This window comes from Saimiri boliviensis, chromosome 14 (genome assembly GCF_048565385.1).
Source record: "Saimiri boliviensis isolate mSaiBol1 chromosome 14, mSaiBol1.pri, whole genome shotgun sequence".
Taxonomy (NCBI): Eukaryota; Metazoa; Chordata; class Mammalia; order Primates; family Cebidae; genus Saimiri; species Saimiri boliviensis.
In genome coordinates this window covers 3,565,422-3,591,804 of record NC_133462.1, presented here as the reverse complement: position 1 = coordinate 3,591,804, position 26,383 = coordinate 3,565,422, and the positions used below count along the sequence as shown (strand labels likewise).

Below are 26,383 nucleotides of genomic sequence, written 5' to 3'. Positions count from 1 at the left end.
GCCCATGTCACACATGAGAAAACTCAGGCTCAGCAAAGGTGACTCACCAGCATGCTGACAGCAGGGGGAGGGGGCATAGATTTCCTGATCTGGGTGTACCTGGGACCAGAATAATCTCAAGGGGCAACCGCCAAATTAATCATGACTCTGCCAATTTCCGGCCTAAGGCTGTAGCGAGCAAAACACCGAGACGTGGCAAGCACAGATACAAAGCCTTTTTCTCCACGAGAGATCAGGCAGGCTGACAGGCTGCCTGCACCATGCCAGCAAAGCCAGTCCCAAGGAACCACATGCTGCAGGCTTTCACTTATGTGAAGCGTCCAGAACAGGCAAATTCATGGAGACAGAAAGGAGACCACAGGGTCCAGAAGCTGGGGGGGATTAGGGGAAGTTCCCGAAAGGAAAGGGTGATTTAAAAAAACGTTTCAAAATCAATTGTGATGTTTCTACAATGTAGTGAACATACTAAGAACTACCGAACTGTAAGCTTTATTCATTATTATTATTTTTTGTTGAGACAGTCTCGCTCTGTAGCCCAGGCTGGAGTGCAGTGGCACAATCTGGGCTCACTGCAATCTCCAGCTCCCAGGTTCAAGCAATTCTCCTGCCTCAGCCTCTGCAGTAGCGGGGGACTACAGGCATGCACCACCATGCTCGGCTAATTTTTGTATTTTTTTAGTAGAGACGAGGTTTCACCATGTTGGCCAGGCTGGTCTCGAACACCTGATCTCAAGTGATCTGCCTGCCTCAACCTCCCAAAGAGCTGGGATTATAGGCATGAACCACCGTTCCCAGCTATATGCTCTAAATGGATGAAATGTACGGAATGTCTCAATAAAAACTATTGGAAAAAAAAAGAAAAAAAAAACCTGCCTCAAGCCATCATCACCCATGGCAGGGCCAGGGCCAGGCTCAGGCCTTGTACGGATGTCTCAGCATCCCCAAAGCTGATGAGATGACAGCCAGCCTGGCAGAGCTGAAGCTGCCAAGGCTCTGCCCTGGGGCACTCACCCAGGTCACCCCTTCCCCATCCCTCACCACCAACAGTCCTAAGCCAAGTGAGCCCCAGCCACAGTGAGGGCAGGATAGGAGCAGCACCAAGCCAGCATCTGCAGAAAATCCTTGTATCCACACTTTCAGGTGTTTGTCTTGTCTCCACGTCGAGACCAAGTGAAGAATTCTTATTATTCCAACAGAGTCTCCTGCGGAAAAGGGGCCCAGAGGGGCAGAGCCACAGGGCTACCAAGTGGCGGAGTCAGGATTCTGTCTGTTTCAGTATGCCCTGGTCTCTAAACAAGAGGTAGAAATTCTAATACCGAGGCCCATTGCTCACTTCTAAGATACCTGATTAAAGGGTGCACTCGGCCCCCAAGCCCCCTACCCCTGCTACAGCCCAACCATCTGCTTCAGGGAATAGGTCAGGCTTCTTCCCCAAACCCAGCTTCCCAGAGAACTGGGGCAGGGGCTGCCAGAAGGAGACATGAGGGTACTTACTAAAGCAGGAAGCCCCAACACCACAGGAGCCTGGCAGGTACAAGTCCCTTCCAGTCCATCTGAGGCCATGTCCAGACACTTTCTGGCAGAACAGGTAGGGGACCATGACTACCCCAAAGGTGACGGTGCTAAACGCAGAAAAGCAGGAGAAAGACACTACCCATCTGCCTAAGTGACTCAAGTACTTTTCCTCAGACCACTCAGATACTATGGCAGGCGCCATGTACCCCGCCACCCCCATTCTTAGCAACTTTTAGCAACTTCAAGAAAGCGGAAGTGACTACCACTGGTTTTAAGCTACCGTTTGAAAACCATGAGGCTGGCTGCAAACGGAAGAAGGGGAAATTGTAAATGAGAAAGGAAGCCATTAAAAACGAAAACTAACTCTGCCGCTCTGCCTCCGCCAGCTCTGCACTATCGCCTCTGGTTTCTTGTTTTGCTGTGGTGTTCTAGGGCCTTCAACACCAGCCACCCCTCAGAAGCTTGCCGGCCCCTTCCTTCCCCCACTTGGACGGCCACTAACTGCAGCTCCCACAGAGCCGTCCCACTGCTGCCAGCATTTGTCCAAACGCAGCCCTGCTGCCAGGGAACTGGTGGGCCCAGGCTTCATCTGTCACCCCTTCCTAATCTACACTGACCCACAAGCACCCAGAAATGGAGGTCAAGGGCATGGAGGTCTCTGGGGCCACCTGAGCTGCCTCAAGGCTCAGCAGAAGCTCCAACATCTGGCCACCTGGCTGCTGCCCTAGGAAGGGAGAGAGCCTGCCACCAGCAGCAGGCTGGCCAGCGCCCAGCTCCTTAAAGAGCTCAGAGTCCCAGAGGACAGCATGACCGTCTCCCTCTAACATTCCCCAAGCCTCTGTCAGCCCTCGGCCAAATCTGAAAGGGGGCTGGGAACACCCAATTCTAGGGACACAGTAACAGTAACGGCAACAGCAACCCCACCACCTCTGACCAGGCCCTATGGTGTGCGCCAGCTCAAGAACCCAGCACCACCCAGCAAGGAGGAATCGGGAACACCAATTTGGCAGAAGGGGCCACTGGGGCCAGAGAAGAAGGGGGACCTGTCCAAGGCCCAACAAGATGATGAGCTAGGGCTTTCCTGTGGCTTGGGAAAGCCTTGGGGAGGGTCCCCAGTTAAAGAGGATCCTCAGTGCCTCCCCCTCTCTGACCCCAAAACCACACCCTCCCAGGGGAGCTGGTAGCCCTGGTCCAACATCAAGGGATGGAATAATTAGGAAACAGAAGACTTTAGAAACACTGGCCAAGGACTGGGACGGGGACTTACCGCCCACATTCAGAACTCGTCTCCTGAAATGGCCACAGGTTTAAAGAAAAAAAGCACAAGATCAATGAACAGATTTTGAAAAAGCTCTTGGAAAAACAGAATGGGGCAGAGTGAATGTTAGTGTGATCCGAAATCAGAAAGGCTTTCGTTCACATTTTACAAGCCCCCAAACTGAACTCTCTGTGGCCTAGACCAAGGATCTCACCCCACCAAGCCTCAGTTTCCTTATCCGGGAAATACCTCACAGATGGGGTTCCTGCAAGGCAGCACTCCCTGGAGAAAGACCCAAAAAACTGATGTGCAAAGGGAAAACCACAGTTTGGCATGGAAAGGCAGGTCAGCCCCCACCAAGGCAGTTGCCAAGTGATTCCTACTCTGGAAAGGCCCCTCACTCTCACCAAAGCTCCCAGGCCTCTCTCGCCTCATCTCGTGCTACCTCCTGTGTGGGTGCCACACCTGACTGCCCTCTGCCGGGCTGGGCTGCTCCCTCTACCCTCCCTGAGCCCTACGAGCCTCACTAGCTCCTCCTGGGTCCTTCAGGCCTCCACACAGACACCACTTCCTCCAGGGAGCCCCCGCAGCTGCATGCATGTTAGAGGCCTGCTCCATGCTGCTTCCACAGCATCCTGCAGTCACCCTAGGACAGCATGTGAGCCTCAGCTCTGTGACAAGATGTGCCTGTCCAGTAATCTGCCTCCCCCTGAAAGACGCTGGCTTCCCGGGATCTAGCATAAGGTCAGGCCCAACCAAAGCTACTTGTTGAACTAATGAAAACTGAAGCCAGCGAAAGGTGCTCTGCTAAGGTCACTGGACCACACATCCCAGAAAAAAAAACAAACTGGGGAAGGGGACCAGACAAGCAAGTTCTTCTCTAACGGAAAGAAACAGTAGATGATCCAACAAAAGCTAACAGCCACAAAGATGGTAGTAACTCGCAATACACAACTCACAACACACAGCTCATGAGTCACAATGGAACAAATAAGCCACAACGACACACAATATCCCAGCAATGGAGCAAAGTTCTCTGCGCTGCTAACATTTGGGCCGGACAGTTCTTTTTGGTGTTGGGACTGTCCCACGCATTGGAGGACACCTGGCAACATCCCTGGTCTTCACCTCCACTCACCAGATACTGGCAGCCATTCCCTCCAACTGTAACAACCAAAAACACCTCCAGATATCGCCAAATGTCCCGCAGGGGACACAATCACCCCCAGTTGGGAACCACTGCAATAGCCACTCCCAATGAAATAACAAACAAAAGAACGGCCAGGTGTGGTGGCCCACGCCTATAATCCCAGCACTCTGGGAGGCTAGGCAGGAGGATTGCTTGAGCCTACGAGTCCAAAATCAGCCTGGGCACCACAGGAGGGCACCATAGCAAAACCCAGACTTTACAAAAAAATACAAACATTAGCCAGGCATAGTAAAAAATATACAAAAATTGACCAAGCATAGAGGCACATGCCTATAGTTCTAGCTACTCAGGAGGCTAAAGTGGGAGGCTCACTTGAGTCCCGGAGTTCAAGGCTGCAATGAGCAATTATTATACTACTGCACTCGAGCCTGGGTGAAAGAGCAAAACCGTCTCAAAATCATCATCATCATCGACAGAGCTACCAATTGCAGAGTGCTTACTGTGCCTTGCACTCTGCTACAGGCTTCCACAAACCTTGCACTGAATCCCTAGAACCACCCTCAGAGGAGGGCAGGCCTTGTCCAGGGTCTCACCACTGGGAAAGGCAGAAGCAGGCTTAGCCTAGGTCTGTCTGACAAAAGGTCCTCTAACAATGAGCTGTACGGCCTTGTCATGAACCCAGTCCCAGAACTAGAGTTAGGTGGTTTCAGGTACCTTAAGCAAAATAAGTTGGGCAAAAGTTAAAGAGAAAAAAGAAAAAGCGTAAAATTTTAAACAGCACAAGCAGCTCCAACAGCCATTCTACCACTAGTAAGCACACGTGGCCAGGCGCTGCGAGCATTTCCATATGTACTGTGCATGTAGGCACACCAAGTACTCATCATGTGTTTTTCAGACAATCTCAAGTCCAGTGCACGCTGATGGTTAGGCCCTGGCCGGCCCTTGGGCTGGATGACATCCAACCTCAGTTTCTATACAACTGTGAACTCAGCAGTGCACCTGACAGTCTAGCAGCTTCCTTTCCTGAAACATGTTGCCTTTCAGGCGGGTGTTTAGGGTAACGTCTGTGTGTACAACAGCGAGCAAGAAAGACCCCAGGGTCACACTGGCCGCGACAAGCACCCCAGGCCAAGCTACTCTGCCCCTCACCCTCCCAACACATCTGCTCTCAAGGCTCCAGCGTTCCCACCTTGACATATCCGCACGTGCTGCTCCTTCCCCCGGGAGGCCCTTCTTCCCACTCTCCATCTGTCACCTCCTACTCATCCTTCCTGGACAGAAAAAGCCATCCGTCCAGCCAATCTCACCAGTGCCTGCCGCTCTGTGGCCCCCTGCAGCTCCCTGAGTTATCTCGATCACAACACACAGGACTTGCGACTGTCCGGCTCTGCCTCTGTCCCCCCTCCAAGGACCGGCCCCACCTCCAGCAGGGCCTGGGGCTAATGCCCTCTCCTCAGTGCCCAGCGCCAGGCGCCCTGTCTGCCCTCAGCAGGCTTCATGTCACTTTAGCAGGCCAGAATGGTGGCTGCTGCAGAGAAGTCCCGCTCCCAGCTCCCTCTGCACAAGAAGCCGGAGGCGGGAGAGGCTCGGTCAAGGTGGAGGCAAGCCCCGCTCCTCCCGCCCTGTGCCCCAGGGTGACAGGCAACGGAGCTATGGAGGCTGCGCCACGGAAGGGGTGGCCGGGCAGACATCGGGGCGAGAGGGAAGGGTGCAGGCGGGCAAAGTCCAAGGCAACCAGGGGGAGACTCCCGGGGGGCCGGGGAACCGGCCAGAAAGACCAGAGAGCGGAGAGGAGGCTCGGGGGCTGCGAGGAGAGCGGGTGCGGAAAGGCCGAGGGCAAGAGACTGAGACGCGGTGGCGGGGGAGCCGAGGGGAAGAGATTAAGACGCTGGGACGGACGAGGGGGAAGCAGCGGGGGGCCGTGGCGAGGGGACCCGAAGGAAGGAGGAGGAACCGAAGGGGAAAAGAGCGACCGAGGTCCCCCCCCAGGGGGAAAAGCCTCAGGGGACGCGGAGAGGGAGAGACGAGGGGGCCAGGCCCTGGGGGCAGGGTCGGGCGACGCGCCGCTCACCTGCGCGGGGGGGCGGCGGCTCCTCGCACTCGGGGCTCATCGGGGCGCCCCCCCCGCCCCGCCGCCGGCGGCTCCGGCCCCTGCTGCGGGGCCCGGTAAGTGGGGGCGGGGGCGGCGTCGGGGGCTCGCGCAGGCGCCGGGGCTCGCGGGGTCCGCGCAAGCGCCTGCGGGTCGTGGGGGGCCTCGCGCGCCGGGTCCCGCAGAGTTGAGGGGGTCAGCGCCGGGTGGGGTGGCCGGCGGGCGGGGGGAGTCGCGAGTCCGCGTAGGCGCCTCCGGGGTCCGCGGGCGAGGTGGGCGCGCGGGCCAAGGCGGGTTGCGGGCGAGCCGGGTCGTGAGGCCCGCGCAGGCGCCTCAGCCGGGAAAACGGGGGAAGTCGCTCCGACCCAGCGCCTGGCGGGAGGGGAAGACGTCCTCCTCCGCGGGCCAAACCGGCCGCAGAGCCGAGCAGCGACCGACGGAAGCCGAGGCCGACTTCCTTAACCACCCCTTCCCCAGAACCGCTCAGTCTCCAAGCTCTGCGGCCCCCCTCAGGGCCTCCGACGCCCGGCTCCCTCCGCCACTATCCCACAATCCCCCCAGCGCCGGACGACGCCGGAGGCCCCGCCCTCCCGTGGTGGTTTCGCTGCGCAGGTGCGGGAGGGGCCGCACGCTTGGGCGGAGCAACGCGCGTGCGCCGGGGCACTCCCGACCCCGCCCACTCTTGAACACCGCGGCCTCAGACGCGCTTGCGCCCGTTGGCGCCAACGGTCTGGCCCGGAATAAACCCAGAAGGCTCAACGCGCAGGAGCTGCTGTGCACTAGGGGCCAGTTTCTCTACGACTCCGTTCCAAGGCCCAGTCGATAATCCGCTCCAGGATTTCCCTTCGCAGTCGCTCCGTTTGGAAATGGGTTCGCTGTTCTGTCGCCTCTAATCAAGTCCGGCTTCGGCTCCAGGGTCCGGCTCTTGTGGAATCCAGATCTGGTTATCGCTCCAGCCATAGCCAGGCGCCTTCGTCCCGCCTCTCTTACTTGGCCGCCCTGGAACCTCAGGAGCCTCAGTCCTTTCCATCTGCAGACGACTGTCCCGGCCGGGTCGTTATTGTTGCCAGTTCCGCCCAAAGCCTCCTCTAATAGCATCAACTGAAAGACACAACCTTGTGTCTTGATTGATGAAGGTCCCATCTGGCTTTGAGCCTCAGTTTCCCCAACTTTAATAGCCCCCCCACCTGCTAACCATGTTAGAGGCTTCCTGTTAGAATCGCGTGCGTGCGAGGAGCTTGTTTTTTTAAGACAGCAAATTGGCTGGGCGCGGTGGCTCAAACCTGCAATCCCAGCACTTTGGGAGTTCCGAGGCGGGAGGATGGCTAGAGTCCGGGAGTTCGAGACCAGCCTGGGCAACGTAGGAAGACCACCCTCCCCCAGTATCTACAAAAGAAAATTTTAAAAGTTGGTTGGGCATGGTGGCCCTCGCCTGTGTTCTCAGCTATCCGGGAGGAAAAAAAAGAATTCCAATCATGAATTTGTGTCCTTCACATCTGTTAGCTTCTAATTGCTTTTTTTTTTTTTTTTTTTTGAGGCGAGCTCTCACTGGGTTGCCCAGGATGAAGAGCAGTGGTACAATGTCGGCTGGCTGCAACCTCCGCCTCCCAGGTTCAAGTGATTCTCCTGCCTCAGCCTCCCGAGTAGTTGGGGTTACAGGCGTGCACCACCACACCCAGCTAATTTTTGTATTTTTAGAAGAGACGGGTTTCTCCATGTTGGCCAGGATCCTCTCGAACTCCTGACCTCATGTGACCTGCCTTCCTCGGCCTCCCAAAGTGCTGCAATTACAGGTGTGAGCCACTGTGCCCGGCCAGAATTGCTTTAATCTTTGTTGCCTTCACCAGCATTCCCTGATGAACAGTTTTGGGCAGTTTGGTTTTTCAGCCCTGTCTCTTCTGGTCCCTGCTGTGTCTAGTGTTTGTGTTGCATACGGTGTTGTTTGGTCCCTGTGCCCTGTGTCAGCTAATGCTGCATGACAGTCTCAGTAGCTTGTATCATGTGCACAGGTTGGAGCTGCAGGTATGAAGGTTGGTAAGACCGGTTCTGCCCCTCATCTTTCATGCTCAGTGGGCTACTCAGGGCACCATCTCTTAATAAAAGGCAGGTACACAAGCAGTCAAGCCCAACTGTGTTAGCCTATTTCAGGTCTCCGGTGGCCTCCCATCTGCCACTATCCACTGACCAAAGAAAGACATAATCCTCCCTGGCTCAGTGGCACACACCTATAATTCCAGCACTTTGGGAGGCTGAGGCAAGAGGATCATTTGAGGTCAGGAGTTCGAGACCAGCTTAGCCAAATGGTGAAACCCCATCTCTACTAAAAACAAAAATTAGCCAGGTGTGTTGGCATGCACCTGTAGTCTCAGCTACTCCAGAGGCTGAGGCAGGAGAACAACTTGAACCCGGGAGGCAGAGGTTGCAGTGACCGAGATCACACCATTATACTCCAGCCTGGGTGACGGAGGGAGACTCTGTCTCAAAAGAAAAAAAAAAAAAAAAAAAAAAAAAAGCAAATTTACCCCTCCTTTGCCCTTTTTGTTCTGTCTGTTCAGACCCTCAATGGATTGAACAATGCCAGCTCACATTGGTGAGTGAAGATCTTTATTCAGTCTGCTAATTCAAATGCTCCTCTCTTCCATAAATACTCTGCTAGACACATCCATGTTTCACCAGCTATGTGGACACCTCTTAGCCCCGTCAACACCTGAAATGAACCATCACAGAGAGGCATTCCTTTTCCTTTTTTTTTTTTTTTTTTTGAGACGGAGTTTCGCTCTTGTTACCCAGGCTGGAGTGCAATGGCGCGATCTCGGCTCACCACAACCTCCGCCTCCTGGGTTCAGGCAGTTCTCCTGCCTCAGCCTCCTGAGTAGCTGGGATTACAGGCACGCGCCACCATGCCCAGCTAATTTTTTGTATTTTTAGTAGAGACGGGGTTTCACCATGTTGACCAGGATGGTCTCAATCTCTCGACCTCGTGATCCACCCGCCTCAGCCTCCCAAAGTGCTGGGATTACAGGCTTGAGCCACCGCGCCCGGCCCATTCCTTTTCCTTTTTATCTATAGGGATGTTTTGTCTTCTACTCAGCATTTGGCTTCCTTGTTTTCCCCACAATATGATGGCATTATTGCCACACTGTTTTAACACAGAGGTCAGGAACCGAGGGGTAGGGAGGCAGCTATATTCCCTACCCTTCAAATGGAAGCTGGGCAGCTTTGAGGGCTTTAAGAACTGAAGTCTGGCTTTCCACCCAGCAGACCTCACAGATATACAATTGTGATTGCATTAGAATTGGAACTGTTTTTTTTTTTTTTTTTTTTTTTTTTTTTTTTTTTTTGAGACGGAGTGTCGCTCTTGTTACCCAGGCTGGAGTGCAATGGCGCGATCTCGGCTCACCACAACCTCCGCCTCCTGGGTTCAGGCAATTCTCCTGCCTCAGCCTCCTGAGTAGCTGGGATTATAGGCACGCACCACCATGCCCAGCTGATTTTTAGTATTTTTAGTAGAGACGGGGTTTCACCATGTTGACCAGGATGGTCTTGATCTCTTGACCTCGTGATCCACCCGCCTCGGCCTCCCTAAGTGCTGGGCTTACAGGCTGAGCCACTGCACCCGGCTGGCTTCTCTCTTAAAAAACAACAGCAGTCAGCCGGGCACGGTGGCTCAAGCCTGTAATCCCAGCACTTAGGGAGGCCGAGGCGGGTGGATCACGAGGTCGAGAGATCGAGACCATCCTGGTCAACATGGTGAAACCCCGTCTCTACTAAAAATACAAAAAATTAGCTGGGCATGGTGGCGCGTGCCTGTAATCCCAGCTACTCAGGAGGCTGAGGCAGGAGAATTGCTTCAACCCCGGAGGCGGAGGTTGCGGTGAGCCGAGATTGCGCCATTGCACTCCAGCCTGGGTAACGAGAGCGAAACTCCGTCTTAAAAAAAAAAAAAAAACAACAGCAGTCAAGGCTCTTGCCTGCATATGACAAAATTTCTTGTGGCTAAACAGAAAAGGAATTAAAGGAGATGAGGCAGCCCCCTGACACCCCACCTCCCGCCCCAATCCCACATCTCTGAGAAGGCTACGGAATCCGCTTGGTGCTTTGCAGTCAGGAATGAAGCCCACACCCAGCCACAGGCTTGCTCCTGAGACAGTACAGCCTCCATCACAGGCACCTGGCTCAGACACCCCCGCCAGATCCTCTGCCGGCCTCCAGAAGCCAGGTGTGTCTGTTCCTGCGCTAGCCAGAATGGAACCTGGGCAGATGGGTCCAGACAACCGGCAGCTCTGATTGGTGAAGGAGCTAGACCACCAGCGGGTTCTGATTGGTGGACAAACCAGATTCCCATGGAGGGTTCTGACTGGTGGAGTTAAAGTCACTTGACTATCCTACAGCAAAAGATGCTGGGAAGGGAAATGGCTGCTACTCTAGGGAAGATTTAGATACACAGCCTCGGGAATTCCTCAAACCTAGATTTAGGTTTGCCAGGTGGCCGAAAAAGGACAGATGTTCCACACACTCTTGCTCAAGAAAGGCAGCGAAGATTAAAGGACACACAGCTCTGTAGATGACAAACAGCAACACTTTTATTATTCCTCCAGTGGCTCCTCAAGTCCCTTAAACTCGTGCCCCTCCTCCCATCCCCCATGCGTCCTCCAGAGGAGGTGACAAAGGTGGCAGTGAAGGAGGGAGAGGAGGAGAAACACCTTTATTGGAAAAGTTGTGTAGACAAGAGAACGGGGATGAGAGTGAGAGCATGGGCGGTGGGGTCCAAGAACCTGGTGCCCTTCTCAGCGCCCCTTCCAGGGGCTACACAGAGATGGGCTGGCATGCCCCGGGTCCAGGCGCCTAGGTCCTGCGATCCCTTGGGAGAGGGCCTTGTAGGTGGGGAGGGAAGCAAGAGGCCTGGGGTCCCCACGGAGAAGGGGGCAAGAAGCCACCTGGTTTCACCGATCCATGCTGTCGTCCGTCGGGCTGGAGAAACACGTCTGTAACAGCTTTTCACAGAACTCCAGCTCCTCCTGGATTGGGCAGGGGCAGGGAGCAAGAGACCTGAGTCCAGAGGGAGGACCCTGCCTCCAACACTCTTGGCACCCAGAGCTGATGCCTCTTCTGGCCACCACCCACCCACTCCAGAGGTTAGGCTTCTCTAATCACTGCTCAGATGATTCACTGTCTTCACACTGGTGTCTGAACTACTTCAACAAAATCCAGGGTCTCCCACCCTCATCTCACTAAATTTGTCTGCCTTATATCAGCACTCTTAGGCTCTTTCTAACTCCCAGGTATTGGCCACTGCTCAAAACTTTCTGCGGACACAAACCCCAGAAACCGTGAAAGAAAGCACTGACAGGTTAAACTATGTAAATATAAAAGATACTTCCACGGCACAAAAAAGAAAAAAGAAAAAACGAGGTTGGGTGAAAAATATTTGTGGTTCATAGCACAGATGGCTAATACACTTAAAGAGCTTAAAAAAATCATTTGCAAAAACCATCACCCAATAGATAAATAGGAAAAGGACTGAAGAGAATGCAGAGTTCACAAGAGAAAGGATGCCAAATTTCACTCATGGGAGACATGTGAACTGCACTGGAGTACTACTTTTCAACAATCAGCTTGAAAAGAAGATCAGAGGTGACTATTTGTTTTACTTTCTTGGATGTTAACATTACACTACTCACTACTCAAAAAAAAAAAGAAAAAAAGAAGATCAAATGGTTTGTCAAGCCCACTTTGTCCTGGCCAAGATTTGGGGAGCTGGGTGCCCTCATGACTGGAGTGCCAATGGTTGAACTTTTATGGAGAGCAGCTTGTGACAGCTAATGAAATGGTCCTTCACCCTTTATCCTTGGCCTTTAACATACCTGACCCCAGCCATTTCCCTTCTAGAAATTGTTCTACAGACATAGGAAATAACATATTAAAAAGGTTATTCTTTTAGCAGTGTTTGTCACAGCGAAAGTATAGTAGAAACAACCTGTATATCTGTGTTACAAAAAAGAGGCCATCTTGGCCGGGCACAGTGGCTCACATCTTTAATCCCAGCAATTTGGGAGGCCAAGGCAGGTGGATCACGATGTCAGGAGATGGAGACCAGCCTGACCAACATGGTGAAACCCCGTGTCTACTAAAAATAGAAAAATTAGCTGGGCATGGTGTCGTGCGCCTGTAATCCCAGCTACTCAGGAGGCTGAGGCAGGAGAATCACTTGAACCCAGGAGGCGGAGGTTTTGGTGAGCCTAGATTGTGCCACTGCACTCCAGCCTGAGTGACAGAGTGAGACTCCATCTTTTTTTTTTTTTTGAGACGGAGTGTCGCTCTTGTTACCCAGGCTGGAGTGCAATGGCGCGATCTCGGCTCACCACAACCTCCGCCTCCTGGGTTCAGGCAGTTCTCCTGCCTCAGCCTCCTGAGTAGCTGGGATTACAGGCACGCGCCACCATGCCCAGCTGATTTTTTTGTATTTTTGGTAGAGACGGGGTTTCACCATGTTGACCAGGATGGTCTCGATCTCTTGACCTCGTGATCCACCCGCCTCGGCCTCCCAAACTGCTGGGATTACAGGCTTGAGCCACTGCGCCGGGCCTGAGACTCAATCTTTAAAAAAAAAAAAAAAAAAAAAAGCCTGTGGCCGGGCGCGGTGGCTTATGCCTGTAATCCCAGCACTTTGGGAGGCCGAGGCGGGTGGATCATGAGGTCAACAGATCGAGACCATCCTGGTCAATGTGGTGAAACCCCGTCTCTACCAAAAATACAAAAAATTAGCTGGGCATGGTGGCGCGCGCCTGTAATCTCAGCTACTCAGGAGGCCGAGGCAGGAGAATTGCCTGAACCCAGGAGGCAGAGGTTGCGGTGAGCCGAGATCGCGCCATTGCACTCCAGCCTGGGTAACGAGCGAAACTCCGTCTCAAAAAAAAAAAAAAAAAAAAAAAGCCTAGGCATGGTGGCTCACTATAATCCCAGCACTTTGGGAGGCTGAGGTGGGTGGATCACGAGGTCAGGAGTTCAAGACCAGCCTGGCCAACATGGTGAAACCCCATCTCTACTAAAAGACAAAAATTAGCTGGGCATGGTGGTGTGTGCCTGTAATCTCAGCTACTCAGGAGGCTGAGGCAGGAGAATCGCTTGAACCTGGGAGGTGGACATTGCAGTGGGCCAAGACTGCACCACTGTGTACCAGCCTGGGCAGCAGAGCGAGACTCCATCTCAAAAAAAAAAAAAGAGGCCATCTACATTGTACAGCTGTAAAATGAAAGACCTACTGATAAGACATGCAATGCACACAAAGCAAGGGGCAGAAGAGCCATCACAGCATGGCAGGTTTATTTTGCATAACACAGAGAAAAAGGCCGGGCACGGTGGCTCACGCCTGTAATCTCAGCACTTTGGGAGGCCGAGGCGGGTGGATCACGAGGTCAAGAGATCGAGACCATCCTGGTCAACATGGTGAAACCCCGTGTCTACTAAAAATACAAAAAATTAGCTGGGCGTGGTGGCGCGTGCCTGTAATCCCAGCTACTCGGGAGGCTGAGGCAGGAGAATTGCCTGAGCCCAGGAGGCGGAGGTTGTGGTGAGCCGAGATCGCGCCATTGCACTCCAGCCTGGGTAACGAGAGCGAAACTCCGTCTCAAAAAAAAAAAAAGAATCTCCAAGGTCTTGTCTCCGTGCTGTCTCTCCTGCACTGACACAGCACGGGACGAATGCTAGGCCTGAAATAAACGTCTGCTGAATGGAGGATGAGTGAAACTCTCGAACACAAATAAAAGCCTGCACCAGCACACCCGAGAGCCCTCAAGGGCTGGCTTTCCTCTTACTAGGGTCCCCACTACCATACCTGGTCTAACCTGGGGAATTCCTCACCCCCCAGGCCCCTCCCCCTCACACCTGGTCCTCCTCACACCCTGTCCCTTCCCCAACTCACCTGGTCTTTCTGGAGCCCCTGTCCCCTCCCCTGGCACCTGATCATCCTCGAACCCCATCCCCTCCCCACGCACCTGGTCCTCCTTGTGCCCCGTCCCCTCCACGTGTACCTGGTACTCCTCATGCTGCTGTAGCAGCTGACAGCGGTGGCGGAGGAGCTCCTCCAGGCCCAGTTCTGGCTCCCGACACTCACGCACACCCTGTGGGAAGTCTGTCACCAGGCTGTGGAGGACACGAGAGCAGCCCTGAGGACCTCCCTCTATAGGCATCACTGACCCCCCATCCCCCACCCGGTTCCCTGGCTCACTCAGAAGCCTGGGCAAGTCGCTGCCTCACAAGGGGCCTCTGTTTCCCCATCTGCGGAACAGGCCTCATGCTGCCCCTGGCCCAGGGTGGGTGCTGAGGGGCTCAGCGACGGGCCTGATGTGTGTCAACTCCAGTGTGTTGTTCACAGCTGCAGAGTCATCTGTTTAGACACTAATCCACTGATGGGGGCATGTATAAAAGCTCTCTTCCTCTTCTGGGGCCTCTGTGCCAGCCCTGGTGAGGAAACTGAGGCTTCCTGACTCCTTCTCCTTTCTGGCCCCACACCCTTCTTCTCCACAGGGAAGGTCCCGACTCCTGGGTCCCTATGGGCTGATTCCTGAGCCACCCCCACCCTGGGGCATCCACCTCAGGCCCCGTCCTCTCAAGGCGCCAAAGTACCTGCACAGGGCTCCAAGCACATGCTCGTGGAAGGGGCTGTGCTCTGTCCGCACCAGGGCCACCAGCTGCTGGACCATCCCCATGGAGCACAGGGTCCCTGGGGGGAGGGCTGCAGGGGTCAGAGAGGCAGCCCCATCCGTCTCCTATGCCCTCCCCCTCTCCCACACCTGTACCCACCCCAGGGCGTCTGCTCCCCCAGTCCTGCCCTCACTCAGTGCCTGCCATACCTTTGTGTTCGGGGTGGCCCACCAGCAGGTTCTGTAGCAGGAATGCTGATTTGACCTTGAGCTTCTGCACCTGCTGCTGCATGGCCCGCATCAACACAGAGAAGCCATCCAGGCGGAGGAACTGCAACAGCCCAGCCTCCTGCTCTCGGACCAGACCTGGGGGAGGGGGACAGAGTCCTGAGCTTGCAGTTACCACCGCCAGCACTGTGATCACAACCACTACCACCACCATCATCATCATCATCACCACCACCACCATCATCATCACCATCCTCACCGAAACCATCACCATCATCACCATCATCATTACCATCCTCACCATCACTATCACCACCATCACCACCACCATCACCATCACCACCATAACCACCATCACCACCACCATCATCATCACCATCACCACTACCATCACCACCATCATCATTATCACCATTAACACCATCACCACCATAACCATCATCACCATCACCATCACCATCATCACCATCACTACCATCACCACCATAACCACCACCATCATCACCATCACTACATCATCACCATAACCACCACCATCATCACCATCACCACTACCATCACCATCATCACTATCATCCCCATTACCAACACCACCATAACCATCACCACCACCACCATCACCACTACCATCACCACCATCACCATTACCATCATCACCACCATAACCATCATCACCATCACCACCATCATCACCATCACTACCATCACCACCATAACCACCATCATCACCACCATCATCATCATCATCACCATCACCACTACCGGCACCACCATCATCACTATCATCACCGTTACCACCATCACCACCATAACCACCAACATCACCACCATCATCATCATCATCAGCATCACCACTATTGTCACCACCATCATCACTATCATCACCATTACCATCATCACCACCAAAACCACCATCATCACCACCATCATCATCATCATCACCACCATCACCACCATCATCCTATCATCACCATTACCATCATCACCATCATAACCATCATCACCATCACCATCACCACCATCACCACTACTACCATCACCATTACCACCATCACCACCATCACCATCATCATCCCATCACCACCATCACCATCACCACCATCATCACTATCATAACCATTGCCACCATCATCATCACTACCATTAACAATGTAATCATCATCAATCAGCTGGGCACGGTGGCTCATGCCTGTAATCCCAGCACTTTGGGTGGCCAAGGAGGGCAGATCATGAGGTCAAGAGATCAAGACCATCCTAGCCAACATAGTAAAACACCATCTCTACTAAACCACCATCATTAGCCATGGGCCTGCATATGCAAGCATTATCTTTTTTTGAAGTATGTTTATGAGACATAATTCACAACCCACACGGTTCAACCTTTTAAAGATATTCACAGGGTTGTAAAACCATCCCCACTAACTAGGAAATTTTCCAGAGCCCCCCAAAAGGAAAACCACATGCCTATGAGCAGTCATTCCCAATTTCCCCTCCCTCTGCCCCCTACAACCACAGATGTATTTTCTGCCTCTATGGATTTTCCTGTCCCAGACAAACATACGTCACATATGTTCATAAAATATGTAACCTTATGTGTCTGGCTGCTTTCACTCAGCATGATGTTTTCAAGGTCCATTCATGTTATAAGTGGTATCAACACTTCATTCCTTTACATGACTGAATAATATTCCATTGTGTGCATATACCACATTTTATCCATTCCTCCAGTGATGGAGGCATCATCTCTTATCTTATTTTATTTATTTACTTATTATTTATTCATTCATTTTGAGATGGGAGTTTCGTTCTGTTGCCCAGGCTGGAGTATTCAGTGGAGCAATCTTGGCTCACTGCAACCTCCACTCCCAGGTTCAAGCTATTCTCCAGCCTCAGCCTCCCAAGTAGCTTGCATTACAGTAACCTGCCATCACACTCAGCTAAATTTCGTATTTATGGTAGAAATGGGGTTTCACCATGTTGGCCAGGTTAGTCTCAAGCTCCTGGCCTAAAGTGATCCACTTGCCTGGGCCTCCCAAAGTGATAAGATGACAGGTGTGAGCCACTGTGCCTGGCTGCATCATCTTTTTTTTTTTCTTTTTGAGATGGACTTGCTCTGTCACCCAGGCTGGAGTATAGTGGTGTGATTTCAATTCACTGCAACCTCCACTACCTGGGGGTCAAGTGATTCTCCTGCCTCAGCCTCCTGAGTAGCTGGGATTATAGACACATACTACTATACCTGGCTAATTTTTGTATTTTTAGTAGAAACAGGGTTTCACCATGCTGGCCAGGCTGATCTCGAACTCCTAACCACGTGATCCACCCACCTCAACCTCCCAAAGTGCTGGGATTACAGGCGTGAGCCACTGCACCTGGACACTTCCCCCTACCAGATAGAGTCTCACTCTGTTGCCCAGGCTGGAGTGCAATGGCGTGATCTTGGCTCACTGCAACCTCCACTCCCAGGTTCAAGCCATTCTCCTGCCTCCGCCTCCTGAGTAGCTGGGATTACAGGCAGGCACCACTACACCCAGCTAATTTTCATATTTTGAGTAGAGATGAGGTTTCACCATGTTGGCCAGGATGGTCTTGAACTCCAGACCTCGTGATCCACCCACCTCAGCCTCCCAAAGTGCTAGGATTACAGGCATGAGCCACCATGCCCGGCCAGCATCATCTCTTTTCAATCCTCACAATCATCCTGGAGGTATGTGCTTTCAGAATTCCATTTTACAGATGAGGAGGCCCAGAGAGCCACCCATGCATCACCTTCACCCAGAGGGCTCTCTAGAAGGCCTCCCAGCAGGATGAGAGCTGACCTTTGGGGTGCACTTCCAGTAATGTGCCCACTCCTGGGTAGGCTCTAGGCCTGCGCTACTCAAGGACAGAAGCCACTAGCAGCTTTTGGCCACTGAACATCTGATATGTGGCCAGTGAGACTGAGGAAAAGAGTTATTCATTTCATTTAAATTCAATTCATTTAAACTTAATGTGAAAAACTGAGGCAGTGTAAACTATCTTCCATTAAACACAACATTGCCTGGGTTGGTGGCTCATGCCTATATTCCCAGCACTTTGGGAGGCCAAGGTAGGTGGATCACTTGAGGTCAAGAGTTCAAGACCGGCCGGGCACGGTGGCTCAAGCCTGTAATCCCAGCACTTTGGGAGGCCGAGGCGGGTGGATCACGAGGTCAAGAGATCGAGACCATCCTGGTCAACATGGTGAAACCCCGTCTCTACTAAAAATACAAAATATCAGCTGGGCATGGTGGCACGTGACTGTAATCCCAGCTACTCGGGAGGCTGAGGCAAGAGAATTGCCTGAACCCAGGAGGTGGAGGTTGCGGTGAGCTGAGATCGTGCCACTGCACTCCAGCCTGGGTAACAAGAGTGAAACTCTGTCTCAAAAAAAAAAAAAAAAAAAAAAAGAGTTCAAGGCCTGAAAAATAAAAAATTTTAAAAATTTTTAAAATAAAAAATTTTTAATTTTTAAAATTAAAAATTAATTATCATCTCTACTAAAAATAAAAAATTAGCTGAGCATGGTGGTGGGCACCTGTATCCCAGCTACTCGGGAGGCAGAGGCAGGAAAATCACTTGAATCCGGGAGGCAGAGGTTGCAGTGAGCCGAAATCGTGCCATTGCATTCCAGCCTGAGCAAAAGGAGCAAAACTCCATCTTAAAAAAAAAAAGGCACAGCATTGTTGCTCTGGTATACTGCACACCTACTGAAAACTCAGCATCTGAGTTGTGATGTGCTTTATTTGTAAAATGCACACACTAGGTTTTGAAGACTTAGCATGACAAAAATATAAAGTATCTCATCAATATTCCATTTTTTTTTTTTTTTTAGATGAAGTTTCGCTCTTGTTACCCAGGCTGGAGTGCAATGGCGCGACCTCGGCTCACCGCAACCTCTGCCTCCTGGGTTCAGGCAATTCTCCTGCCTCAGCCTCCTAAGTAGCTGGGATTACAGGCACACGCCACCATGCCCAGCTAATTTTTTGTATTTTTAGTAGAGATGAGGCTTCACCACGTTGACCAGGATGGTTTCGATCTATTGACCACGTGATCCACCCGCCTCAGTTTCCCAAAGTGCTGGGATTACAGGACATGTTGGGTTAAATCAAATGTTATTTATTTATTTTTTGAGGCAGAGTCTTGCTCTGTCACCCAGGCTGCAGTGCAGCAGCAGTTGGCTCACTGCAATATCTGCCTCCCAGGTTCAAGCAATTTTTGTGCCTCAAAAGTAGCTGGAAATACAGGTGTGCCCTATCATACCTGGCTAATTTTTAAAATATTTTTTTTTTTTTTTTTTTTTTGAGACGGAGTTTCGCTCTTGTTACCCAGGCTGGAGTGCAATGGCGCGATCTCGGCTCACCGCAACCTCCGCCTCCTGGGTTCAGGCAATTCTCCTGCCTCAGCCTCCTGAGTAGTTCGGATTACAGGCATGTGCCACCATGCCCAAGCTACTTTTTTTTTGTATTTTTAGTAGAGACGGGGTTTCACCATATTGACCAGGACGGTCTTGATCTCTTGACCTGGTGATCCACCTGCCTCAGCCTCCCAAAGTGCTGGGATTACAGGCTTGAGCCACCGCGCCCGGCCTTAAAATATTTTTAATAGAGACGGGGTTTCCCATTTGGCCAGGCTGGTCTTGAACTCCTGGCCTCAAGGGATCCGCCCATCTCGGCCTCCCAAAATGCTGAGATTACAGGTGTGAGTCACTGCGCCCGGCCAAACGTTATTTAATTAAAAAAAAAAAAAAAGAGGCCAGGCGCGGTGGCTAAAGCCTGTAATCCCAGAACTTTGGGAGGCCGAGGCAGGTGGATCACAAGGTCGAGAGATCGAGACCATCCTGGTCAACATGGTGAAACCCCGTCTCTACTAAAAATACAAAAAATTAGCTGGGCATGGTGGCGCGTGCCTGTAATCCCAGCTACTCAGGAGGCTGAGGCAGGAGAATTGCCTGAACTCAGGAGGCTGAGGTTGCGGTGAGCCGAGATCGCGCCATTGCACTCCAGCCTGGGTAACAAGAGCGAAACTCCATCTAAAAAAAAAAAAAAAAAGAACAGGCAGGCTGGTAGTAGAAACACGAAGAGTGGCCTCATTCAATGTCAGTGCGGCTTGTCAGTTCTACCTTCAAAGCGTACCCGGAGTGATCTGTCCCCTTTATGCCAAGGTTTCTCCACCTGGTTGGTATCTGGGGCCAGATCACTCTGGGTTGGGAGGCCCATCTTGTGCGTTGCAGGATGTGGAACAGCATTCCTGGACTCTACCCAGTAGATGCCAATAGTTCCTCCCTCCCAGCTGTGACAACTAAAAATGTCTCCAGACACGTGTCTAAATGCCTTGTGGAGGACACGAATGCACCCGTTTGAGAACCACTGCTCCCTACCACAACCTTGATCTCTTGCCTAGGTTATCACCATAACCCCCAGCTCGCCGCCCACCTTCCACCCACCCTCGCTGCATTCACCCTCTTCTCTGTGTAGCAGTTGGGGGCAGGGATCGCAGCACGGCTGCCATCATTTTTGGAGCAAAAGCCAAAGTCATCACTGCAGCCCACACAACTCCCTTAAAAAAGTTACGCTTATTCAGCGCTAAAAAGAAATGAGCTATCAAGCCAAGAAAAGACATGGAGGAACACTAAAAGCATATTACTAAGCCAAAGAAGCCAGTCTGAAAAGGCTGCAGATTGCACGGTTCCAAGTACATGACATTCTGGAAAAGGCAAAACTATGGAGACAGTAAAAAGATCAGGGTGGGATGACGGGCTGGAGCACAGAGGATTTGTAGGGCAGTGAAATGACTCTGTGTAATACCACAGTGGGGGATCCATGTCACCACACAGTCGTCCAGGCCCACAGCATGTACGGCTCCAAGAGTGAGCCCCAGTGTCACCTACGGACTCTGGGTGACAGTGACGTGCCCATACAGGTTCATCGATTGTAACCAACGTGCCACTCTGGTGGACAGTGGGGGATGCAGCAACAAGGAGCCACTCTGGAGTGGCTCAACAGAGGGTGAGCGCGTCCATCCCCTCCTGGGAAGGGCAGGGAATGCAGGGACACCAGTGCCTCAGGCGACAGGAGCACACCCTGCAAACGGCTGCCAGCACGGAACTCACCTAATGGTATTGGACGGCCACACAATGGCATACCCTACGGCCACCAAAAAAAAAAGGACAGATGCCATTGAATGGTATACTTTAACATTTTCATGTGAATTTTAACCCCCAAGCAAAAAATAGGCGTCCGAGCTCCCAGAGCTCTTGCCCTGCGTCGTGGACAGCTTTCGCTGGGGAGGCCAACCGCCATGTTGTGAGGCCGCTCAAGCAGCCCGAGCTTCTGGCCAATGGCCAGCAAAACTCAGCCAGCCCCACAGGAGCCACAGTAGAAGCCCATCTCTAGCACCCCTCCCTCAGAGGGGGATTGTGAGGGACTAACACGGTGCAGTGCACAGGGCTCAGTGCAATCACACCTTCAGGGAAAGTGGCCCGGCTGACAGCTGACCACAGCCTCGCCAAGACACAAAGCCAAAAGTGGCCCTCCTGGCGGGGGTGGGGGAGCCCTCCTGCATTGCTGACCCACAACAAGGGGAAAGACGATAGCTATCGCTGCCTGATAGGACACAGGCAGGTCAAGGTGCGCAACAGTCAGGATGGGGTGCCCCGGCCATGCACAAACGAGGAAAAGAGAAGCATCTGTGTGTGTCTGTGTGTACACACACCACACACCACATACCCACACCCACACACCCCACATACACACCACGAACACAATTCCCACACACCCCACACACATCCACGCACTACACATATGCACCACACATACACACACTGCACACCCCCCACACACATGCATAGCCTCCCAGCACACACATCCACACACATACACATGCAACACACGTACCACACACATACAACACACTCCCCATACCACACACCTCCACCTAGCTACCACACACCCCAGGTACACACTCCACACATACGACACACCATACACCCCCACATACACACCCTACACACGCAACACATACCTACACCACACCCACACCACACACACGCTTGCAACACCACACACACCCGCATTTGTCCTTACAGATTAAAATCTCTGGAAGCAGAAACTGGTATAACAGTGGTTTTCCCTGGAATGGGGACCAGGTTTGGGGACAAGGACCTTTTGCTATGTACTCTTTTGTACCTATTAAACGATGTGATTGTCTCACAGATTTTTTAAAATATGTAAATACTTTTTTTTTGAGACAGGGTCTCACTCTGTCACCCAGGCTGAGAGTATAGTGGCACGATCTCAGCTGACTGTGGCTTCCGCCTCCCAGACTCAGGTAATCCTCTCTCCTCAGCCTCCTGGGTAGCTGGGACCAGGAATGAGCCACCTGCAACCTCCAGCTCCCGGGTTCAAGCGATTTTCCTGTCTCAGCCTCTCAAGTAGCTCAACTACAGGCACGTGCCACCATGCCCCGGCTAATTTTTGTATTTTTAGTAGAGGTGGGATTTCACCATATTGTTCAGGCTGGTCTTGAACTCCTGACCTCATGATCTGCCCACCATGGCCCCCCAAAGTGCTGGGATTATAGGTGTGAGCCACCGCGCCTGGCAAAACTTCTTTTTTAATGTAAGCTATTAGAAGAAAACTCTGCCAGTCCCTCCACACCCTGCTCTGGCCCTCAGGGACACCATGCCTTCTCTCTGAGCTTTGTGGCCGAGCTACCCCATGTCTGTCTGTCCCTCTGTCTCCCTCGTTTTGGCTGTGACTTTCCAAGTGCCACCTTCTCCAAGGCTCCTTTCCTCGCCTCATCAGAATGCTTCCTTCTTCTAGAATCTCCTCCTACCCAAACCCTCCCTGTTCTCCTCCCAGTCTCTGCATGGCTGGGGCCACCATCTGCTGGGAACATAACACTCCAATTCCAGGGCTCAGGATACATGGGGTGAGGGAGAGAAAGGAGGTGCCAGACCCACTTGCACTCCCCATTTCAATGACCACATAGGCTGCTGGAGTTTAAAAATTGCCAACCTCAAGGCCAGGTGCGGTGGCTCATGCCTGTAATCCCAGCACTTTAGGAGGCCGAGGTGGGCAGATTGCCTGAAGTCAGGAATAAGACCAGCCTGACCAACACAGAGAAACCCTGTCTCTACTAAAAATACAAAAAATTAGCCAGGCATGGTGGTGCATGCCAATAATACTAGCTACTCGGTAAGCTTAGGTAGGAGAATCACTTGAACCCAGAAGGCAGAGGTTATGGTGAGCAGAGATCATGCCATTATACTCTAGCCTGGGAAACAACAGTGAAACTCTGTCTCAAAAAAAAAAAAATAGCCAATCTTGAACAGTTTTTTTTCTTTTTTTTTTTTTGAGACGGAGTTTCGCTCTTGTTACCCAGGCTGGAGTGCAATGGCGCCATCTCGGCTCACCGCAACCTCCGCCCCCTGGGTTCAGGCAATTCTCCTGCCTCAGCCTCCTGAGTAGCTGGGATTACAGGCACGCGCCACCATGCCCAGCTAATTTTTTGTATTTTTAGTAAAGACGGGGTTTCACCATGTTGACCAGGATGGTCTCGATCTCTTGACCTCGTGATCCGCCCGCCTCGGCCTCCCAAAGTGCTGGGATTACAGGCTTGAGCCACCGCGCCCAGCGAATCTTGAACAGTTTGAACGCAGAGTTGCCATACAACCCAGCAACTCCACTGCTAGGTATACACCCAAGAGAACAGAAGACAAATGTCCACAAAAAGACCTGAGCAGCCATGTTTATAGAGAGAGAATAGAGAGAGTCCGGAGGTAGAAGGAAAGCAGTGTCTGTCAGCAGACAGGTGCAGGTACAGGCAGGGCGTGATGGATCCGCACAACGGACACATTCAGCCGCAAGCAGGAGCGCAGCACCGACACCCACCACCATGCGGGGACCCTACACATCATGAAAGGAGCCAGGCACAAAAGGCCACACAGTGTGGGGTGCCCTTTGTACAAATGTCCTGCAGAGGGACATCCTTGGACGGTAAGCAGATTCACGTTACAGAGGCTCGGGGAGAAGGCAGTTGCGGACTGACTGCTTGATGGGTACAGGGTTTCTACTTCCAGAGGAGGAGAAAATGTTCTGAAATTGGCCAGGCGCGGTGGCTCACGCCTGTAATCTCAGCATTTTGGGAGGCCGAGGAGGGTGGATCACCTGATGTCAGGAGTTTGAGACCAGCCTGGCCAACATGGTGAAACCCGATCTCTACTAAAAATACAAAAATTAGCCCTGTGTGGTGGCAGGCACGTGTAATCCCAGCTACTTGGGAAGCTGAGGCAGGAGAACTGCTTGAACTTGGGAGGCAGAGGTTGCAGTGAGCCGAGATTGCGCCGCTGCACTCCAGCCTGGGTGACAAGAGTGAGACTCTGTCTCAAGAAAAAAAAAAAGAAAATGTTCTGAAATTAGACAGTGACTGTCGACAGCCATACCACCCCGAACACGCCCGATCTCAACTAAAATTAGATAGTGATAATGGCTGCACAACATTGTGAAGGTACTAAGAAATACTAAGTGGTTTTTTTCGTTTGTTTTCAGACAGGACTTGCTCTGGCACCCAGGCTGGAGATTCGATCATGGCTCACTGCAGCCTCAACGTCCCAGGCTCAAGCAATCCTCCCACCTCAGTCTCCTGGGTAGCTGCAGCTACAATCACACGCCACCATACCCAACTAATTTTTTAATTTTTGTAGAGACGGGGGTCTCCCCATGTTGCCCAGACTGGTCTCAGACTTACTCCTGGGCTCTAGAAGTTCTCCTGCCTTGGCCTCCCAAAGTGTTGGGATTCCAAGGGTGAGCCAGCATGCCTGACCAAAAGTACTAAGCTATACACTTTTAAAGGGTGCATTGTATGGCCTATGCATTACGTCTCGATAAAGCCGTTAGGGAAAAAAAAACGAAACAGTCCAATGGAGGCGCCAGCGTAGCACAGGCGGGCGGGCAGGCATCCAGCACACACAAGGAGCCCCGCGGGGCTCGGACCCTGGTTCTGTGTGCCCTCTCCGCCCCGCTGGCCCGCCCCCTCCTATGTGGAGGAGACACAGTCGGCACAACTTCGGCAGGTGCGCAGAGGGATTCAGCAAGTCAACACCTGGCATGGAGAAGCTGCCCCGCAGATGTCGGTTTGTCCCATCCCCCACCCCGACCTGGCCCTTGTGTCCCAGGAGGCAGTGTCTAGGGAGTCCCGGCCAGCTCTGCCCCTTGGAGCTGCGCAACCCTGGCCAAGTCCCTCCGCCCATGCCTCCGTTTCTTTCCCTGTCAAATGAGGATGCAAACGGTCCCTACTTCACAGGCCATCAGGATAAAAAGAATTTGTGACTGGACATGTTGGGGCACACCTGTAATCTCAACACTTTCAGGGGCCAAGGCAGGAGGATCCCTTGGGACCAAGAGTTCAAGACTAGCCTGGGCAACAAAAATAAGAAGAATTCACATACAGCAGGGGTTCTTGACCAAGGGGTTTTCTGTGACGTCTGCGGGCACTGGTGCTATGGTAGGTGGGGTGACAGTGTCTCTCCACTGCATGGAGGCAACCCCCTAGATGCTGCTCAATGTCCTTTAGTTTTTGTTTTGAGATGAAGTTTCGCTCTTATCACCCAGGCTGGAGTACAGTGGTACAATCTTAGCTTACTGGAACCTCTGCCTCCCGGGTTCAAGCAATTCTCATGCCTCAGCCTCCAGAGTAGCTAGGATTACAGGCGCCCGCCACTACATCCAGCTGATTTTTACATTTTTTGTAGAGATTGGGTTTCACCAAATTGGCCAGGCTGGTCTTGAATGCCTGACCTCAGGTGATCCGCCCACCTCAGCCCCCCAAAGTGCTGAGACTACAGGCGTGAGCCACTGCGCCCGGCCTCAACACCCTGTAGTACACAGGATGGCCCCCAAGAGAGTGGATGAACACCAGTGTGAACAGTGCCCAGCTGAAACATGGCTGTGTGCCAAGTGCTCACACCGAAGGCTTTGCAATGGTCATGTCTGCTACCTGGCTAGCAGGAGGTTTGGCCGAGTGCATCGCTCACTCTGCCCACAGCACTCAGCTGCACAGAGGCCCAACAAGCACAGGAATACACAAGTGAAGGAGATGTGTCCCTCTGCCCCGGTAGATCCAGGGGGCCCACCTGGTGCCACCCAGCACCCCTGCCCCTAGCCCGCCGGTACACTCACAGGAGATGGCGAAGAGGGCCTTGACGCGCACTGTGTCACAGGCGTCGCGGTCCAGCAGCCGCAGCAGCTTGCGCAGGGCACCGAGGCCCAGCACCTGCTCCTGGATGGCAGCCACGTTCTGGCTGCACGTGCCGATGAGCTGTGCCGCCCGCCACCGCAGCCCTGCGGCCCCTGCCTCCAGGTACCGGCCCACCAGCAGGTGCATGCCCGACAGCTGGCAGAAGTCTGTGCCACAGAGAGGGGAGCAGAAAGAGGCCAGATGTTAGGAACTGAACCATGCCCCCCAAAATGCATGGGTGGATG

General features: G+C 52.8%; 2 protein-coding genes across 9 annotated transcripts in view; both read right to left on the bottom strand.

Annotated features, from left to right (window-relative positions):
- The window catches only part of PPP6R1 (protein phosphatase 6 regulatory subunit 1), a 30,241-nt gene extending 23,630 nt beyond the window's left edge, over nucleotides 1-6,611 (bottom strand). Inside the window, exon 1 of one of the 3 annotated variants that reach the window (XM_003944675.4) lies at nucleotides 5,995-6,611. Coding sequence is in view for 2 of the 3 variants with exons in the window: in XM_074385917.1 (XP_074242018.1) it covers nucleotides 1,495-1,563 (69 nt within the window). In the remaining variant the exon portion in view is untranslated. Of the gene's footprint in view, nucleotides 1-1,494; nucleotides 5,928-5,994 lie in introns of those variants that run through there. The other 2 variants (XM_074385917.1, XM_074385916.1) reach the window with 2 other exon arrangements.
- A 3,962-nt stretch (nucleotides 6,612-10,573) lies between these two features.
- The window catches only part of HSPBP1 (HSPA (Hsp70) binding protein 1), a 30,878-nt gene continuing 15,068 nt past the window's right edge, over nucleotides 10,574-26,383 (bottom strand). For all 6 annotated transcript variants that reach the window (XM_074385921.1, XM_074385919.1, XM_074385920.1 and 3 more), the window contains 5 exons: nucleotides 26,081-26,305; nucleotides 14,865-15,020; nucleotides 14,638-14,734; nucleotides 14,043-14,154; nucleotides 10,574-11,030 (listed from right to left, as the gene is read on the bottom strand). In XM_074385921.1, the coding sequence (XP_074242022.1) occupies nucleotides 10,956-11,030; nucleotides 14,043-14,154; nucleotides 14,638-14,734; nucleotides 14,865-15,020; nucleotides 26,081-26,305 (665 nt within the window). In that variant the 3' untranslated portion in view covers nucleotides 10,574-10,955. The remainder of the gene's footprint in view (nucleotides 11,031-14,042; nucleotides 14,155-14,637; nucleotides 14,735-14,864; nucleotides 15,021-26,080; nucleotides 26,306-26,383) is intronic.